This window comes from Plectropomus leopardus, chromosome 14 (assembly GCF_008729295.1).
Source record: "Plectropomus leopardus isolate mb chromosome 14, YSFRI_Pleo_2.0, whole genome shotgun sequence".
Classification (NCBI taxonomy): domain Eukaryota; kingdom Metazoa; phylum Chordata; class Actinopteri; order Perciformes; family Serranidae; genus Plectropomus; species Plectropomus leopardus.
Genome location: NC_056476.1, coordinates 27,835,969 through 27,856,708, shown reverse-complemented (window position 1 = coordinate 27,856,708; position 20,740 = coordinate 27,835,969). Strand labels below are relative to the sequence as shown.

Genomic DNA, 20,740 nt, shown 5'->3' with positions numbered 1-20,740 from the left:
GCCCTCAGTCTGTCGTTATTTTCTTATCTTGCTGTATTTGGGATGTTCTTTGGCACAGCACTTAGGTGAGGTCCGAATTTTGTAAAAGGTAGCAACCAGGTGCCAGACCACCACCTATCCAAAAGGAAGCTTTGAAAATCATAGCCACAGCAGCTAAAAAAAAGGCTTTATAGCAAGGCCAAATATCAACTTGGGGTTGGCTTTGACTTTCCTTTTCACTGGCAAGATGTCTACAAACAGTAAAAGACAATCCTTGCACAGTATACATTTAAGTTCATGTGGTTTCAAAATTTTGACTCTGACACCAATTGTGACTGACAATTAAGCTTGAAATACTTACTTAAATACACATGTCCAATTTTTTCACAAAGATATTTGACATTGTCAAACAAATAATGAAATCTGTTTTTTTTTTTTGTTTGTTTTTACTGGGGTATTTATGATGGTCCATTATTTACTTTAATATTGAAAGGCTATGACATAGATTTAATTTCCTCTCCCCATGTTTACATTGAGGTTTGTAGATTGATACAATAGTAGTTGTCAATGTAAGTAGCCTATTTTTACAAGAAGACATGGTGTGACATGACCAAGGTTGTGAAAAGGTCAAAGTTGAAGGAGCAGGGTGGAGGTTTCTAAACTTCACTCACTTCAAAACAGCATGGAGAAGGGTAGGGAGTCTGGAGAGGTCTAGACTCCAGCAACACTTGTCAAGTCAAAGTCAAAGTCGAGTCAAAGTTTGACAGTAGAGCACATTTAAAAACAACACAAGCAAATCCACCAAGGAAGGAAATTCTATGGGAATTAATTGCTTCTTCTGCAAAATTTTACAGTTGTAAATAAAAATAACCCCCCACATTAATTAAAAACATGCAATCAAAAACATTGTCTCTCTTGAATTGAGTGGTCTTTGCTTAGGCTTAGCCTGAAAACAACACTTTTGAGTGTAACCATTTATTGGACTGATATGACTAGTCACTGCCCTGTTGTGAAACTTTTAGCACATAACTTTTTAAACAAATAAATAAAAAAAAACATGGTATCAGCAGCAGTCATTGCTGTCTTTGGGTTTGTGGACCTGCTTCCTGTGCTGTGCCTCCATCCTCCCGAGCCTATTTTCAAAGTTTTACTAACAATGAGAAAGGCCATGGCAGTGGTCCCAAAGTTGCCCTGGAAACTTCTCATCACAAATACTTCAGTTAGCATTCAGGGTCCAATGCTGCCAGCGGAGTCAACTGTGAGAGTCACGGCCCATTGATAGTTGCGCAGTGTACTTGAAATTCATGCTTGACATGGTGCTGATGCAACTTGATGATGCTGTGTGTGTGGCAGCAGCCGGCAGTGACTTCAGCAGCAGGCACAGTCGCCGCTCTCTGTGCACTCTTGTCACAGTGCCTTAGCTTCTACGCTAAAGTGTTTCAGACAAAACTTTCATGAAATGAATCTCAGAGTTAGTCGAGAATGAAGCCAGTGACGTGCAAAGAAAAAATTGGGGCATATATCTGAATATTTTGTGCTCAGCATGGAAGCAGGCAGACCATTAAGAAGTTCTTAGTATATGGAGTTAGGGTTATAAAGTTAAAGGAAAATCTAAATAACAAATACAATATAGTGCAATTTAACACAAAGCAGGCACAATAAATGCTGCCTGTCTGAAGTTTAGAAATGTTGGTTTCCACGGTGTCAGGAGGTGTTGAATCCACTTTATGGTAATCTCAGCCTGTCTGTTGTTTTGTTATTCAAATATCCCATTAAGTGTCCTTAAGCCAGTTATGGTGACAGTCTATTTTTTGACCGCTGTAGCTTTTTTGCCAGTTCACTTTACAAGTTACATCATTTGGCAGAGTTTAGGAATAATGAACCGACTATGAGGAGCAACTCTCTGGCCTCCTTTTTCTAAAATACACCTCTAAGTTGCCTAATGATGCCTTTGAAAACTCCTACTAAATGATGACTGTCAAAGCTCAAATGTACTGCTAATTGGCATTCAGCTCACCACAGCTACAGGTTACAGACGGTCAGTGAAGTTACATTTCTCATGCAGTTCTGTTTAATAAGAGAACAACTCCTATGACACCATATCATAACAGAATTAAAATAGTGTATAACACATGTTACAGTGTATTCCTGAAAGGAATAAGTCAGAATTTTTGAAGGTAGGTTGTATGGGATACGTATCCATAGTTAGTGTATTAAATACAGTAGATGTCAGTCTGCATGCCCGCAGTTTGGAGAAGCAGGCTCGAGTCGGAAATGGAAGCAAAGCAATGTACTGCTGGGGATAACAAATGAGACATATTTTAGTGACCTAAATAAAGCCCCCCGAAAATATAATATCAGTTTAAAGTGCACAGTATATTGAGAGTATTTTTCTGCTTTACTTTTATTTTCCAACGGGAAGGCTGCTTCCGGCCCTCATTCCTCATCTTTGCTGTGTACACAGCTCTGTTCTACTGGTAATGGCAAAGGCATATTTAATGTGTTCACCCATGTACACAAAAATACCCCAACACACGTACAAATGCTAGTTTTCATTGAAAATGGGTAGGATTTTTTTTTATTTTGGACTTTTTTTAGGAGGTTAAAACTTGTTTTGTTGCTGACCCCATTCAGCAGTACATTGCTTAGCTTCCACGTTGTACTTTCATTTGCTTATCCAAACTGGGGGCACAATGAGTGACATCTACTATAGGTAATCCACTGTCTATGGATGAGTACCCCATACAACCCTACTTAAAGAATGGAATTATACTTTTGAGCACAAAGAAGTTCAATTTGTTATATAAGCCACTTTACAACTATGTTAAATGTCCGAGTATAAAGATGTTTTCTTATTTTTAAGGTGATAGACAGCTAAGCTGCATGATCATGTAATTTATCATAGAGAAAGAGCCCAGTGGGAAACTAATGTTTCACTGACCTCAAATAACATTTGCTTCAGACAGATAGTATTCTTTGGCTGGCAGTTCAACCCTTCAGGGTAAATTAAGGTATGCTAACATACAAGGGTATGAAAAAAACATGCAAGGCTGTAGTGACCATCGTGGACACCAAGATCAGGGTCATATGCTCAGCATTGTTAAGAGCCAGAGGAAGACTGTATATTCAACACTGACATGGAATCAGGACTCATGACCGGGTGGGGAGATAAATTTCCCAAAATAAAACAAAATTGTAGTGCACAAGATAAAAAGTTCTTAAAAAGCTCTTAACTATGGCGGTTGGTTAGGTTGAATGTGTCTCCTGCTTCACTGAACATGAGGCATCTGAGTTTAACATTTTAAAATTAGAAACTTGGCTGGCCAGTTAAATGTCCAGCATGTTGACTTTTACATTTCATTCCCTAAAGCTACAGTTGGTAACTTTTATAATGATATAACTTTGTGGTATTTGCTTAAACTGTCACACAGGACTACATGAAACAGACAGTCTATGAAAAAAATTCATGTTCCTCCTCATAGTTTTTCAAAAGGTATTGCCAGAAAATCTCAATGGCTGAAAGAAAATAACCGATCAGAGCCCAGGTGTCTCTAATGCAGCTGTCAACCATGTCAATCACTGCTTATGAACTGCTAAAACATTCAGCTCACCTGTCCATCTTCGTCCCCACCCTCACCTTTGGTCATGAGCTCTGACCAGTGACCAAAAGAATGACATTGCTGATACAAGTGGCCAAAATGAGTTTCCTCCATAGGGTTGCTGGGCACAATGAGAGAGATTCAAGTGTCAGAAATTTGGGATGACCATCTCACTGTGTGACTGCTGTTATAACCTATGTCTAGTAATCAACGAATAGGAATGCAGCATGAAATGACACACTGATCACCACGACTCTACTAAATGCTAATAGACGCTCTCTCCAAGTTCTTGTTGATAAACTGGTGTGCCATATTGGCCTCTTTTCTCCAGCCACAAACCCCATCAACATCTTTTTCTCCTCTTCTTTAGACTTTTTCTTACACATAAATGGTGCTATAGCAAGGGCTTGATTTGTTTGTTTACATTTTGCTCTTACCACTACAGTGGCATAGATGGATGACGCACACCAAGGACATTTTGTTATTGCGTACTGACGTCGATGGACCTGTGGTGTAGCCTGCGATTCAGTAGGTGATGTCATCGCACAGTATGCATACATCAACCTTGGTGTCTTACACAAGTTTATTAACATCAATGTCGCAGAGTGTAGCTTGCACTAAACTTATGATTGAAAAAATCTCAGTCTGCAGGAGGCTTTAAAGACAGGATGAGAAGCTCAAACATTCAAAAGGAGCTTGGAGTAGAGCCGCTACTCCTTCACTTCGAAAGGGGCCAGCTGAGGTGGTTCGGGCATCTGATCAGGATGCCTCCTGCGCACTTCCCATGGAGGTGTTCTGGGCACGTCCAACTGGTAGGAGACCCAGAACATCCTGGAGGCATTTCATAGCTGGAGCTAGTAAGTATTGCTGGGATGCTCGGAGTAATTTGCTCAGCCTGCTGCCCCTGCGACCCAGCCCTGAATAAACGGATGAAAATGGAATGGAAAAAAAAGATTCCAAGCTTGTAGATTTTTTCAAAATAACCTAATTCCCTAGATGACTCATTGCATAAAAGTAAAATATGATAACATTTGGCCAAACAACTGATAAACACTCACGCAAAGTGAAAGTCCCCAAAGCTTGCCAAGCCAATAGGGCAGGTACCTATCAAATGAAAAGTGACAACCTGTCATTAATGTCATCAGTGTTGAAAATAATATGCCAAGTGTTGGAACCAAAACAACATCATCATGCGTTTGGCATGCCAACGACATAAAGATTGCACCACAACATTCCAAAATAGTGTGGGAAAACAGTGATGAAGCCATCACACAGGTTTGATCCGAACTGATCCAACGTCATGATTCATTTTTTAAGCGCTGGTGCCATTTATAGCCTTTATATGTGTGACACAAGGACATGAAAAACCACTGACAGATGGCACACAGCTGAATGTTTCTCAGCTCTTTGTGTTACAGATAATATGAAATAATGCAGAGATATATGATAGGTAACCCGTGAATAGAGTACAAAATCTAAGAGTATTTAATACTGTTTCTTGCTGACATTTCGCCAATGTTCTTGTTTTCTGATAAAGCATCTCGACATTGCTGGTGGCAGTGTCTGCCATTTGTGCCCAATATGGAAATGTAGAGAGAAAAAGACGCATGTAGGATAAAAATCACCACACAAAGCCGGAGTTCTGTCTCCTGCAGCAACGCCTCCAGCTTGGCTGAGTGCCTAATAAACACAACCTGTAATCATTCACCAGTGGGAAGCCGTTGAGGGATCATGTCATCCATGGTGCACTAGCAGCACATACTGTTGTGTCAGGCTGTGTCTGTGGAGTTGGGACCAGCATTTGTGATATGTTTTTGTGTATGATGTGTTTTTCAGTTGAGTCTTTCAGAGATCAGATGGTGACTTGTATCAAAGGAAAGTCATCTCCCATGCCAATAGTGGAAGATGGCGACAAAAAGGAAAGTAAGAAGGGGAATGTTTCAAGTAAGAGGAAAGGGCTGAAGAGAAAAATAAACCTTAGGGTTAATATACTCTGACCTTTTTCTTTTTTTGTTTTTAAATGACTACCATTGTGTATCTATCAAGCACTTAAAATTTAGCAATCCATATGAAATGAACAATGCCAAAGGAAAAGTTTGACATTTTGGGAAACTAACTTATTCAACTTAGTGAATAGTCTTGCATTTATATTGCATCTTGTTATCCCTCCAATGTTATGCTACGTGTCACATTAAATTCACACACATTCATACGTTGGTGGCCGAGGGCTACCACACAAAGTACCATTCACACACACTCAAGTATTTGGGGTTCAGTATTCTTCAACATATGGCCAAAAGATGCAGCCAGGGACTGAACCTTAATCTACCGATTAGTAAACTACCTGCTCTACCTCCTGCTGGCCAGGGATCGAACCGCCAAACATTTCAATTAGTGCATGACCAGTAACGAACCACCAATCTCCCACTTATAGAATGACCCGCTCTACTTCCTGAGTGCAAGGGGTTGAACCGCCGATCTTCCAATTAGTGGATGACTCGCTCAACCACCTGCTGGCCAGGGATGAAACAGCCAAACACTTCGATTAGTTAATGACTCGCTCTTCTTCCTGCAGGAACTGAACTGTTGATCATCCAATTAGTTAATGACCCACTCTACGTCCTGTTGGCTGGGGATTGACCTGCGGATTTCAGTTCCCTTTTTAACTTCTAAGCCAAAGCCACCCACAGTTTCTTGCAGAGTTACATAAAAGATCAGCACTACACTTTTATCTGTCCATTATATATGAAGCCACAGCCAAGAGACACTTAGCTTAGTTTAGCAAAAAGACTGGAAATCAATCAATAAATAGTCCAGCACACAGCACTGGTAATTAGCCCCTGGACTTTCTTTTTGACTAGTCCGTCTTCTTTTCTTGGGTTGCTTTGCAGTTTAGGCAGTTGTTGCCGATGCTGGAATAGCAAAGTTCTTTGCAGGAATCTCTGCTAGTGAAGGGTTATGTATGTGCATCTCCTTTATAGAACAGCCAATAGGTACACCCTCTCTCTGAAATTACCTCTTATTGGCCAACTTCTCCCATCACAGACTAGATTTTCTCAAACTTAAAATATGCATGAGGAGGTTCAGAAGTCTAGTTTTCTCTCAGACCACATGAATCACAATACGTTCAAAGTTTATAATGGGATTTCTGTCCAATGACGCCAAAATAAAATGGCCTACCCCAGCTTTAATTCTAACAGTATTGTATTGCAGCTTAAATCAGGTATACCAAATAACACATGATGACTGGGACAGGCTCACCCAGTAAAATCTCAATCTCAAGCCAACATAAAGAATAGGCTATGAACCAAGCCTCCAGGAAGTGTGCCAGGCTTTGACACAAATTTTGCATTGTGGCTAAAAGTGGAATTACACCACCTGGGACCATCACATGACGCCCACCGGCCCAGAAAGACTTTCCCCCACAGATTTACATCAGGAAAGAGACATCTATAAATAAGTGAATAATATTTTGTGAGCGTCAAAACCCCTGCGAAACGGTTTGTTTCACTATCTAAATTTAAACCATCCAGTTCAATAAACATTTGGAAAGTCTAAAAGAGCCGCAAAATTAATTGTTTTAGACCGCCATTCAAGCTACCAAGGCGCTAAACCGGAAGTCAGTCACTCCGCTGGCAGAAGTCACCCACTTGGGAACACTCGGCTGCCATAAGTCTCTAGTGTGCAAGCCTCACGGGCCAGTAGATCTGGGTATTTTATACCCAGAAAAGAGCTTTTTTGCTTCATGCGCCAATGAGCAGCTCACATAGGAAAGAACGGGGCCCTGCCCCCATGGCTGTATCCAGACGTTCTAAATACAGCCATACTTTCAACCTATATGTTAAGCTCAGCAGCCATCAGGCTACTGAGAGCCAAGCAGAAGATGAGTAGTTGAGTTGCTGGGCACTACCACCCTCCGATTTCAAAGTAGATGTCTAAACCCACAGGGAGCTGGGATACGTCTCGGATGACAAGCACTGATGCTTTATGAGCAATTTATTAAAAACACAGCAAAAATGCATTTTCACATTAAAACCATCACATAAAGCAACTGACGACATACAGTATTTTTCACTGTATTAGAACGGGAGTTGATTAAAGCGGTTCTTCTAACAATACTTTGAAGCTGAAATGTCACATTTCAGTGAAATGTCGTCATTGGCCGGAGAGACTGGAAACTCAGGCATTTTGCCTTTATTAGATACAAAAGATGGTCACAATAGCACAAACATCATATAGTTTCATCTGAGCCAGTAAAGCTGCCCTGCAGTTAATGTTGCCTGTTTCATTTTAGTTGTGTCAGAGAGGTGCTGTTTCAATTCAATAGTCATTTGAAGGCTTATCAGACTGCATTATATTGTAAGATGTTATTCTTTTGTCATGTCTGTGAACACAAAGTAAACCAAAGAACTGGGACAGGGAGAGGTTTGCTTTTCATTACCGTTCAACTGTGAATTTGAAGGAAAGAAAATCCCTGTCAAAGGTCTGTGGCAAATGTGAATTCCCCTGTGACAGTAAGTCACATTTATTTTGTCTGTTCAAACAAACTTACTCACTAGATGTGGGCACGACATCATTATCCTTCAGAGATACAGTATCAACTGAGATTTTCTGCTAAAAACACTGGCAGTTGCTATGTTTGGCGGATCGTGTCCTGTTGTCAGATGTTCGACAGTTCCACACCATATGGAGGCTCGGGTGCTGCCTTTATGTGACAAGTTGACAAGAAACCTCCGATCATAATCAGTGTCCGTCGTGGAATGAGAGAAAAAAAGAGAAAGAAATGGAAGAACTGTGAAACCATTTGCATTGTAGTTTTTTTTCACACCAAAAATTAAATACTTTCCTTCCATCATTAATTCATACATGATCTCCCTTTACAGTCTTTTACAAATATATTTTTTTTCCATTGTTCATACAAAAATAGCAAGAACAAGATATACATATCAATTGGCTCTGTGCATAAAATACTGCCGATCTGCCACGGGTGCACATGACAATGAGGACGGGTCTTCTTAACTGTTCATATAATTTCCAGGGAAGCTTTGACTGCACATAAAGAGAGGGTCCATGGAGGCCACTTTGGCAGCGATAAAAGAGTGTATACAGTGAAGGACAGCTGTAAGATTAGCAAACTCCAGTTCCTGGAAAATAAGGAAAAAGAGACCAATGTATTAGAATGTAATTTCCATAGTTTTAACAACAAACTATTTGGATAATCGATTAATCTAATACTTTGATTTATAAAGCAGATATGAAGAAAAAAGCTCATTTTTAGTTTTCCTGAATTTTCTACAAAAACAATCTTGTTTCAAGTAACTTGCAAATAAAAAAAGAGATATTTGCTACGTCCAGAGTAAGTTCAGAAAAGGCCTTTACAATAACATCTGAAATTAAATAAGTGGGCATTGTGAATGCAGCCATGCACTGAGGATAAAAAGAAAATGTAACTGCTTTATATTTGATCAGACACTGCTCAGGCTGCTGTTGTAAAGAGATAAAGGATTCTATTCAGACTGTCTTTGGCTTATGGCGAAAATGATTCTAAAAACTCTCTATATTACGTTATACTCCACTGTCTCTCTAACAAAATTTCAACAAATCTGCATTAGCTAAATTTGCCATCTCTGGCAGATTTCTGTCAGCTACTACAGTGTAGTTCTGGTATGGCAGTCTTGGTGTTAAAAAGAGAAATGCCCTTGCTGAGATTGTTAAACAGGCAAGTAAGATTTGGTACAGTTCAGTAGTTTACATGACCTATTTAATAAGTAGATGCTCATGAAAGCATCACTTTGCCCGTCCCCTAAATTCTAAATACAAGGTTTTACCATCTGGCCTATGCCTACATGCACTTGTTGCCAAAAAAAAAACACAGGCATAACACATCCTTCATTTCTGTCTCTATACATGGTTTAAACACTAGAAGCAGGTAATGGTCGTCCATTACCGATGATGATGATGATGATGATGATGATGATGATGATGATGATGATGACAGGGCGCAATTAAAAATACATATTGTACTTGCAGTACCGATGATGATGATAGGGTGACAGTAAGAGTACATATTGTACCTATTGTACCTTCTATATTCTAATAAAATAAACCCAGCTAGACATAAACCCAACTAATGCATGACAAAGGTCATTCCTAACCATTTTTATAGTTATTTTGAATCAACTTCAAACTAACCTGAAGTTACTTTGAAACATTATTGCCTTACCTTCATCTCTATTTGGTTGCTGTCAGCATTCTTGAAAAGGAGTTTCACCCTGGTTTTACCGTCATCAGAGGAGCCTTTTAGTTGAGAGAACTTATATCGCCACAGTACGGTCTAAAAGGGAGAAAGAGTATAATAAACTGCAGCTGCACAGGGTTTTTTTTTTTTTAAATAATGACAATGACAATAAATACAATGTGTCACTACAGACAAACCAGCATGATCAAGACCTTACATTTTAATGTGCAATAGAACTTGAGGAAATGTATAATTTAAAACAAAAGAACATGAGTACTTTGGAAATCAGTGCTGTAACTTGCTGTAATTCAATAACAAGAAATATTGTGCACTCAAAATGTAGCAAAGCTGCCAAAATAATCCCAAAATGTACTTTTAATAACACTGACACACCATTCTCCAAGATGCAGTAATTCCCCACTGTATTTTGGAACATCCATTGTGCAAAATAAGTGACATTCTTTATATTTTTGTGCTTATTTCAGAGTTATTTAAAATGCAATAGAAGCCAAAGTGAGAAAATAAAAAGTGTATCAATACAGAAAATAAAGATGTCAAACTGCAGCGTCAGGAGCTATTGAGGGAAGAACAGCACAGAACCAGGATGTTTACAACAACTGAACTCAGTGATACTTTACCTTTGAATTTCCCTCTGAGCAGGTGAAGCCTGATCCGAAATCTATCGTGAAGCACAGCACATTCCCCTGGCTGCTGCACATGTAACTCTTGGACTGTTGACAGAGAATTGATATCCATTAAAGGCCACACACTAAACGCCACAATGCAGTACAACACTCTACTTTCCACGTTTAACAAGTATTTTCTAAAATGTGCTTCACTGAATTTGTCTCACCTAGACTTTAATTAAAATGTGTTCTGAGTTTGTAACATCCCGGAAAGATGTATCAACACCTGACCAAATTTGAATGACCAAAAAAATCGGCAAGTATGTAAAAGAAGGTCTAGAAATCATGAAAAAATGCACATTATTCTCTAATCTGAAATGCTGGGGGCGTGTCCGCTGGAGTATCGCAGGACTATGCTAATGATGCTTCTGGTTTTTATACTGCTACATTGTCAGGGGCAAAAAGCATAGCTCCAGTGTATCATCGAGCTATAGTTTTAGGCAACCCCAAAAAATCTTAAAACAGCAAAATGGTAAAAAAAACAAAAAAAAAACAGTCAACCGTCTAACTCCACATTTCAGTACTTTATAGTAAAGGGTCTTTGTAACATGTTTTCAACAAGCAATTTCCAACATTTAGAGTGTGTTTTGAAACAAATCTCTGAATTCACTTTAAACAGACTTTAATCCTTAGGGCTGCCTTTAATATTGCAAACACTCATATTGCTCTATGAAATATTATACATAAAAAGTTTAATTGCATTTTTTTAACCAACATCAAATCTTATTATAAATATCACATATTTATGAATTTTCAGAATTTTTACTGTTTAAATGTAGGATTTTGTCATGATGCTACTGTTTTCGGATATTGAAAAAAAGAAGAAGAAAAAGAATAATTTCCAATATACTACATGCTAAATAGTTTTTTAATGCATGTATTTCCTCCATAAAACAAACTCCAAGGCAAAAGCCCAGAATGACACACAGAAATAATACAATGCTTGTTTTTATGCTTGGCATGATGGCCATGGGATCAAATATTGCAGTTTGAATGGGTTTTTATGGTGCATTTTTTGCACTTAACAGCATGACATGTAACAGATTAGTTTCCACAGTGTATTTCAGACTTACTTCAGACTTCAGAGAAATTCAGATGAAACAAAATACACAATCTTGCCAAAATGTATGCCAAATGCATGACCACAGCCAAAATGATCAAAAGAATGAAAAGCACTTAAATTATGCCAAACAGTCCCTAAAGGTTAATATTTCGATCTTCATATATCTGTAATGACATGTTGTGCAAGAAGCATGGTGCATTTCTCTGCACAAGCATCCAAGGCAACAGTCAACATTCAAATATTCAGTAGTTAAAGACCACAGAAGCACATAGTACTTGTAAGTATGGCTGCACTTTATGTAAACATATTATACCTTAATTTGGTTCTCCATTTATGGCAGTGGATGCAGACACTATTTGCAGGGCATGAATACATAATTCACTTAGTATTAATTACACATATCAGCCTTCATTTACTGTCTTCTTTAATATCAGAAACAGACTTTTGTCCCTGCAACACTTTTCTTGTTTCTCCTGTCTTTGCAGGAGAAACACAGGTGTAACTAATATTATCAACAATGGCTGCATTCTGTTTCGGTGTGTCAGAAAGTACAACCAGTGACTCAGCGTCATAATTGCAGGGCCCGTCAACTGTCACACACCTAAGCTGAATGCAGCCATTGTTATTAGTTAATGAGTCAAAATGTCCACTGAATGACAGGTCAATGAGGAACTCATTTCATTTAATAATCGGGCTGTGGTTGCTAAGGAGTGAGTTGTAAAATGAAAATAAATTATTTAACTGAGGTATAAAGTTCTGGTCACACCAGCATTTGAAACAACAAAAGGTCACTTTAAGGGAATGAACTTTGATAAACCTTGACAGAAAAATTAGCACCACTGACAGACAGAAAGCCAGAGAGAGCTAGAGCTAGAGTCCAAAATACAGGAAGCTAACGAATCTCATTAGCACTGATGATCTATCCAATTTTATTCCTCTGCCAAAGTTTAAATTCATACTCAGAAGACAAATGTTTAAAAACAAGTTTTGAGACAAGAGTCAGCGATACAAATAAGTCTCAAGAACTCTGTAGACTTTTTTTAATTGTTAATAACCGAGCTGGCAGTTAGCAAACCAAGCCTGTTAGGTGGCTGAAGGCTTGTTAGCGCAAAGAGGTTTTTCCTCTCTCTTCAATGACTCATCAAAGTTTAAAATTATGTGACATGACAAAATGTGAGGGGAAAGTTAACCACGTAATAGAGAGAAAATAGTTCAGGGATCCTCATGAGCTGTTTGGTGAGCTGGAGTGTCAGCGTGAAAAAAAAAAATATGCCCAAGACTTCCATTTGAGTTTTTGAGTTTGTGGTCTGATCACAGCTAATCAGAACAGCTTAGAGGAGAAGCTGCTGCACAGGTGAGTGAAGTGTAAAGCTGATGTAGTGTCTTTCTATAAATATCATGGTTTTCACATATTCTATTTTTTTCATCGATTTTTTGCTTTATTTCAGATATTGTTCTTGTTTTTGTTTCCTCAATCAAACTGTAAAGCACTTTGAATTGCGTGGTCCCTTTTTTGTACTATGATAATGAAGCGTTACCAACCAGACAGTTTGGCACTCATGAAGCAGCAATTTCAAGGCAAGTTTTTAGGATGTCTAGGTATTAATCGGTAAGATTTAGGGAGATTTAGTGGCATCTGTTGGTGAGTACTGCAGATTGCAATCGGCTGAAACATCTCCCAATTAGAATTCTTCATCATTCAATGTTCAGAAGTCTTACCGGGAGCCCAACTATTGACAGAGGTCATTTGAAACCAGTGAAAACACAGAATAAAGAAGTGTTTTCAGGCAATCTCATCATGGAGTAGCTTAGGTCAATGTGAAAAACACAAATGGTGCTATGTAGAGCCAGTGTTTGGTTAATCTGTTCTGGGCTACTGTGAACATGACCATGTAACATGGCGAACTCCATTAAAAAAGGAACTGCTACCTATGGACATATAAATGGCTCATTTTAAGGTAATACTTCTCATTTTATTATATGCTAAAAATAACATTGTATTATTTTCCATTTCTGCTAATATATCCAGCCCGCTTTCATTCCTAAGTTGTCAAGTACTACTACTTTGTCAATGATTTCAGTACAAGGCAAGGATGCCAAAAGCCAGTTTTCGCACCTGTACGATATGGCACCAGGTGGCGTCAGTTTGTAACGACGTTAGATAGAACCTTTTGTGGTGTTAGGATACGCTGCTGGTTGGCCAGACAGAACCTGTCAGGGCCATATAATATACCGCTGGACATTGTCAGGTTGCAACACTGCCGATAACGACATAGTATGAGGAGCTCAAGGGTGCTTACAGTGCAGACGGGAGGGGAGGTGGATAGGCGAGGTCCTACAAACCCTGGCCTTTCACCCAGGAGACTGGACATTTCCCTTATTAATGTAAATTTTTTTCTCCTAAACCTAATCACTCGTCTCTGTTGCCTAAACCTAACCACCTTTGCCTTTGTGGCCTAATCCTAACCATGTGCTTTTGTTGACATTCCAGCATTGGATGTGGCATCCCAAAATGACAGCAGCAGACTCAGAAGGATACCTAAAGTGTATGTGGAAGTGGAAGTCCACTAAAAAAGCAGAATTATGTGACAATTTTGGATGAGAACTTGTTATATTAGTGATATATCACCATAAATTCTTCACACTGGAACTGTAATGTTTCATTTTTTTGTAGTTTCCTCTGGATCTGAGAGGAGCTGAAAAGATACTTGTATGTAAACTAATAACCTGTTTTTTTTAGTCTGGCATTTATGTAGTGTCTTACTATCAAAATACCATCATTTTGACATATTCTATTTTTTTTAGTTAAATTTTTTAAGATCAATTTTTGCTTCTTTCAAAAGTTCCGCAATCAAACTGTTATTGAGAGTACGTAATTTGGAGGCCACAATAAGTTACAGACATATACATTGTGTTTTATTCTGATTATGCACAAATAGAGCAGTAATGTATGAAACCATGTTGCAGAAAGCAACCGGTTTAATCTAATAAGCATCCATAGCGTTCTCTGAATCTTGGGGCTGTAACTAGTTGCTGTGTGTATGAAACATTATTGTGTTATGAATCCTCATACAGACCGAGTGTGCTTACTGCTTTAATTGTATTTTCTGTTCAGAAAATTCTTGTTTTAAACTCACAATATTGCTTTGATCATATATACGTTTCACATGTGTTCGCATATGTTAAAGCGCCACTCTCACAAGTTGGGCCTGAATGATCTGATAACACAAGCAAATCTGATTTAGTCATCCTGCCCGGGCTGCTGGCAAAAGCATCATCCTGTGCAGCATCCTGATAATGTCACGACTCATGACAGAGAAAATCCATTTTGGATGCCATGAATCTTTAACATTCATTTTGCAGCTGCCACACAAACAAGCATGTGTCTCACATTTCTTTTTTCACAGGTCTTTTGGAAGCACTGATGTGTAAGCTCTCTGCTCTCTATGGAGCAATATCCCTCTAAAGGCTTTTCTTGCCACATGACTTCATTTTTGTGTCGTCCACTCAGCTGGAATACCAAGAAGTGTATTTTGATTTTCTGTTTGTGTTATATATGCCTTTTATCTCCACCTCCTTTCTCTTTCACTTGAGAACACAGCGGGGACATGGTGATTTCAATTATAGAGTGCAGTGTGCAGTGAATATGGCATGGGACTGTACAGTCCTTTCACTCAAAGTGTTTTCTGCTCACAGACCTCAGCCCCCCCTGTCTTTAGTGGAGTTGTGAATTCAGCTGTGACGGGGATAAGAAACAGCGGCAGGCCAGCCGCTAAGTTCTCTCTGTCACCCAGAGTAAGGCTGTGTTGTGACATGGTGAGCTATGACTACACTTCACTAATTGGAAGGGATTTTTCTGGGGGAATTAGCAACATGAAATGAAATATTTTTTAAGAACATCTCCTCAGTCTGACAGAAGTGAGGGCATGTTTAGGGAATTAAATAAAACAGGGACAGGTGTTAAAGAAAAAAAAAACTTTTTCTCGTGGAGTGTGTAGAGCTGCACTGCATCAACTTTTTAATAATTTGGTCACACAGAAAGAAGAGATAAAAGGTTAAGGAGACACTGAAGGCAGGGATGTCAGACCCACGGCTGCATCTTTTCAAATTGGTCACAAATCCACTGAAAGTAAGCTTTTAAATCCATACTGATAAAGACACCAACTGTGTGAATGCAGCACAGAATTTAAAGAGCAACTTAACACCAGGCTGTAAAGTTGTAATGTGCTTGGGTGTGGGAAGGATGGTGCTGAGGATGCTGCAGCACCTCATACTGACAAGTAGTGGAACTACCTAGTCTGTAATAGGCCAGTTTACCATAACCAGTCCCTGCAGAATTTTTAAGCTCGATTCACACAAGATACGAAATCATGCTGATTTGCCAACGCGTGCCGGTGGCTTGTTTTCGGCGCACATGGTGAGCCCTCAACACCGTTCACACTGCAGCAGGCTCACGATATGCAGCAACAGTTTCAGTGTCTGGTCTATTTTTTCCGCTAGCCACAAGCAACTACTCTGTTATAAACTATGTAAAAGATATATTAGATTTCAGAAAGGAGGGGGATGAGTGGACACACAGAGGCAAAATGGGAAAACAGAGACATACGCTTCTGGGTGAACAGCCAGGCAGCTGCTGAAAGGGTTGAGACACACCCAGTAACCTAATCCTTCCACCTCTCAATCCACAGCACCTCCCTACAAAGTAGTCAGTAGTAGAGAGGGCTGTGATGGGGCGGCAACAGGGGGCTGGGTGATGAAAGCAGGCTCCTGCTACAAGGATCAGCCAATAGCAAAATAAAATTGCAATAGCAGGTTTCAACCTTTAGAGGGCAGTCACTTTAGATATTAATACACAGTATGTAGACTTTAATACTTTGCAATCAAATGTCAAAAGCTGGATTTAAATCAATCAACAACACCACCAAATACCCATTCATATTGCTTTTTAAACAGAAAAAAAGTGTTGAGGGGTACAGTTACTCTGTAAGATTGAGATAAGATAAGGACCACATGCAGATTTCATGCTATCATCTGCCCAGGGGGATGTCAGAGTGCCATTTGAAGCAACGGCTGATGGAACTATACCAAGTATAGTACATCTGAGCATTTATCGTAGTCGCTCTGTAAGCACGTTTGCATTTATAGTCAATTTTCCATTTAGTAATCTAGCCGTCACATGAAATCATAAAACATGATTTTAGTGACATGCAGTTGTCACACATTCATACAATGCAGCAACCCGCAGCAAAAAAGGTCCTGCAGGCACATGAGGTGTGGTCTGTTTCACCTTTGAGCACACCTTTCCCAAAAGTGATGTCATGGTTGAATGACCACACCCTGTTTACATCAGCGAAACAAGGCGTGGATGTCAGCCACTGGATTTCAGCCAGATACATTCTGCTGATGTTAAGTTGCCTGTAAAAGTTGAGATGGCCTATTATTAGATTGATGCTGCTTCTCTTGTTAAAAGAAATAAAACTTGTTGGGCTGGTATCAGCTCTATTAAGTGTCTTCTGTGTGAAAGTGGAGACAGCTTAAAAATGCTTTGCCATGATGAACAACTCATTTAAAAATGTCTTGGCAGCAACAATACCACCTATGACCAAAAGATGGAGACATGCAGAGTTTTTTGTCACTAGGGGGCAGTGTGCACAAGCTGAAAACATGCATAATAGCATAATATTACTTTTAATTTGATATGGGAAAAGGCGAAAATGAGCAAAAAGTTGCCAATTATAGAGCCAGGTGATTTAAAAAAACCCACTAAACATACAGATGGTAATTTTTATTTAAAAAATTTAAAAAAAAACAAAAAACTGAAACTGTCAGCAATTTATCATCTGGAAAAATGTCTCCCCTTCTGTTTCTGAGATGTGATGTCTGGACTAGTGTTTTTGCAGACCATTATGTTGTCAGAGTAAAGTTTACCTTTGATCCTTTGGATGTAAAATGTCAGCACTTCAACATTACATCCTATTTGACATTGTGAAATTTTGTCACGATTAGCGCATCAGTTCTTATGTTATAGCCAAAGAAAAAACCCTTTAATTACCAAATTCTGATCAGTTCATTCTTGAGTCCCTGTGGACTTGAGGAAACTCCCTCTGGACCTTCTTTAGATATTGCATTCACTAGGATGACACAGATGCAAGGTCACAGAGACTTTGATCTTTGAACACCAAAATCTACTTAGTTCATCATTTAGTCTAAGTAGATGTTTGTGCTAAATTTCACAAGAATAAAATGGACGGACTGGGGCGGCTGTGGCTCAAAGGTAGAGAGGGTCGCTCCTCCGGGCAAAACACTGAACCCCAAATTGCTCCCCCGATGCCGCGTCATTGGAGTGCGAGTGCCTGTGAATGACTACTGAGTAGCAGGTGGCCCCTTGTACGGTAGCCTCGGCCACCAGTGTGTAAATGTGAGTATGAATCGGTGAATGTGACAATGTAATGTGAAAGTGCTTTGAGTGGTCAATAAGACTAGAAAAGTGCTATACAAGTACAGTCCATTTACCATTTGCCATTTACAGCCAAACATAATACCTCTGGCCTTGGCTATTGCCGGTGTGGAGGCATAACAACCATTTAGAGCCAAGGAGTCAGCTGTCAATCATGTCAGTCACTGCTGGTCAGAGGTGTGGGCTTAAGCCACATGAACAGAATTTTAGTCAGACTCGAGTCACAAATGTATTAGCTTTAGACTTGACTTGCATAACATTTGGTGACGATTTGTGATCTGTTTAAAGCTCAAAACTCAACATTTGGGACTTTTTAGTCTTGGGACTTGACTTTTTACTTGTTGGTGCTGATCTAAGACTAATTTGTGACTTTAGAAACAATAACTTGGTCCCATCTCTGCTGCTCATGACTTTCGGTCCAACTGTCAAACTAGTTAGTACTGATCAATTTATTATCAACTTTCTGGTACTGCATTGCCCATTTTTGTCATGTCAGATGGTTTCAGAAATATTAAAACACTTGGATTGAGCCCCGTGTCCTTTCTCCTGCAGGTGTACACACGTAGTTATTTAAAAAAGCAAAGTAGAAAAAACTTAGCCAGAAGACCCCAAAAGAGAAATATGACAAAACCTGACTGCTTGCTGTGAGCTAAAGTATCCCATCAATGCCATATTGGATTTCATGAGCTCCAAAAAAAAAAAAAAAAAGAACAAAAAGAGAAGAAATAGGGCAAATATGAGGGGAAAATGTGGGCTGGACAGTTTTGTCAGTTATACCCCCTACTTCTACATCAGCAGTGTTTACATAACGCTCACACCCAGTCAGTTTGAAGGTTATCCTGCGTTGGACTGAGCTGAGCGTTTCTCAGAAGCCACAGGAGGCGAGCCTAATTGGCTGGAGAACATAGAATCACAAGCAAATTGAAATGCTTCATCACTTTCATTGGTCTCCCAAAGGATGGTGTCTCAAATTTGCATCATTAAAGACTGTAAAAATGCTACATTATCATATTTCAGACTTTTATACTGATACGGGGAAAACTGCCCATGCAGACCTGACTTAGTGAAAAGTGAAGTGACATACAGAGTACAGAGTCATTAAACATTGCTTTTATTACCGGTGTGGGACAATGATGAAAGTTGACTATATTCAGGATGCGCAAATCTTTCAAATACATTTAAACACATCAGGCAGTGCATCACTTGGTAAGATTAAGGTCATGTTTTGGTTTTACGAAACAGTAAGCTCAATTGGGAGCACAATTACCACTGGAAATACACAGCAAAATCTTGGTTTAAAAACAACCACTTTTCATGGCACTTAACCACCTGGAAACACAGCAACGTCTTGCTAAAAACAATAGGTATTCCACAAGAAAAAATAGCAACGTCTTGGTAAAAAACAGCTGCTTTTTGTGGCACAATCCCAGCAAGAAACTTAAAGATGTCTTGGAAAAAACAACCACTTGTTAGGAGACCATCCTTGCTGGAAATACAGCAATGTCTCAGTAGTAACAAGCATTTTTTGGGGAAATATCCTTGCAGCAATGTGTTGCTACAAAACAACTGCTTTTATGGTACTATCCCAGTAGGAAATGCAATAACATCTTAGTAAAGACAACTGGTAACTGGCTGGACACACAGCAATGTCTCGGTAAAACAACCAGTATTCTCAGCTCTATTCAGACAGGAAATGCAGCAATGTCTTGGTAAAAAGTGACTGTTTTTTGTGGCACTATCCCAGCAGGAAATGCAGAAACATCTTGGACAACATCTTAAAAAAAACTCTATTTGTGTCACTATCTGGGCAGGAAATCTAGTAATATTTCAGAGAAAACAAAATGCCTCTCATAGCACTGTCCCAGCAGGAAACGTACGTGTAAATGTGTAATATCAACTACTTCTTGGGCCAATATCCTTGCAGCGATGTCTTGGTACAAAAGAACTGCTTTTTCGTGGCACTATCTTGGCAGGAAATGCAGAAATGTCTTGGTAAAAAACAACCACTTTTTATGTCATTATCCCAGCAGGAAACATAGCAATATTGCAGTAAAAACAATCACTTTTTGTTGCACTATTATGGCAGGAAATGCAGCAATGCCTCGGTAATAACAGCTACCTTACATGGCAATATCCTTGCAGCAGATTTTCGTGGCAATATCCCAGCAGAAAACACAGAGATGTATCCTTAATAACAACGGCCTTTCATGGCAATATCCCTGCAGCAATGCCTTGGTACAAAACAACTGCTTTTCACTATCCTGGCAGGAAATGCAGTGATTTTTCAGTTAAAAACACCCATCTTTTAAGGCACTGTCCCCTTTGGAAAAACAGCAACAGGTTGCTAAGAAACATCCACTCTTGTGGCGTAAAAGATGTTGGAAAAACAGCGATGAGCTGCTGAAACATGACTGGTTTTGATGTTTGTTGGTCTCAAACAGTAATCTGCTGCTTGGCAGGAGTCTTGCCTACAAGTCACTCCACCCACCATCCCTCTCACCTCCAGATGACAGAGTCAGCTCATATTAGACATGTTGATATGATACACATGAAACATACAAATACAAATGTAACCTACAGAAACACATGCTAACATTTTCTTGTGGTGACAGGGCTACTGACTTCAAAAATCTAGATTGTAAATATACACAATTAAGACGTAAACCACCAGATTTGACAGTTGGTGTCAGATCAAATTGTTTGAAATCATGAGTGTCA

The 20,740-nt window shown here is 39.2% G+C and overlaps 2 protein-coding genes across 2 annotated transcripts in view; both read right to left on the bottom strand.

Moving 5' to 3' along the window:
• tpo (thyroid peroxidase) overlaps positions 1 to 5,320 on the bottom strand; it is a 34,004-nt gene extending 28,684 nt beyond the window's left edge. The window contains exons 1-2 of the mRNA XM_042500824.1: positions 5,287 to 5,320; positions 4,358 to 4,495 (exon numbers count right to left, since the gene is read on the bottom strand). Of these exons, the coding sequence (XP_042356758.1) occupies positions 4,358 to 4,495; positions 5,287 to 5,320 (172 nt within the window). The remainder of the gene's footprint in view (positions 1 to 4,357; positions 4,496 to 5,286) is intronic.
• Positions 5,321 to 7,680: 2,360 nt separating this feature from the next.
• sntg2 (syntrophin, gamma 2) overlaps positions 7,681 to 20,740 on the bottom strand; it is a 90,823-nt gene continuing 77,763 nt past the window's right edge. Inside the window, exons 14-16 of the mRNA XM_042500823.1 lie at positions 10,455 to 10,547; positions 9,802 to 9,912; positions 7,681 to 8,722 (exon numbers count right to left, since the gene is read on the bottom strand). Of these exons, the coding sequence (XP_042356757.1) occupies positions 8,594 to 8,722; positions 9,802 to 9,912; positions 10,455 to 10,547 (333 nt within the window). The 3' untranslated portion in view covers positions 7,681 to 8,593. The remainder of the gene's footprint in view (positions 8,723 to 9,801; positions 9,913 to 10,454; positions 10,548 to 20,740) is intronic.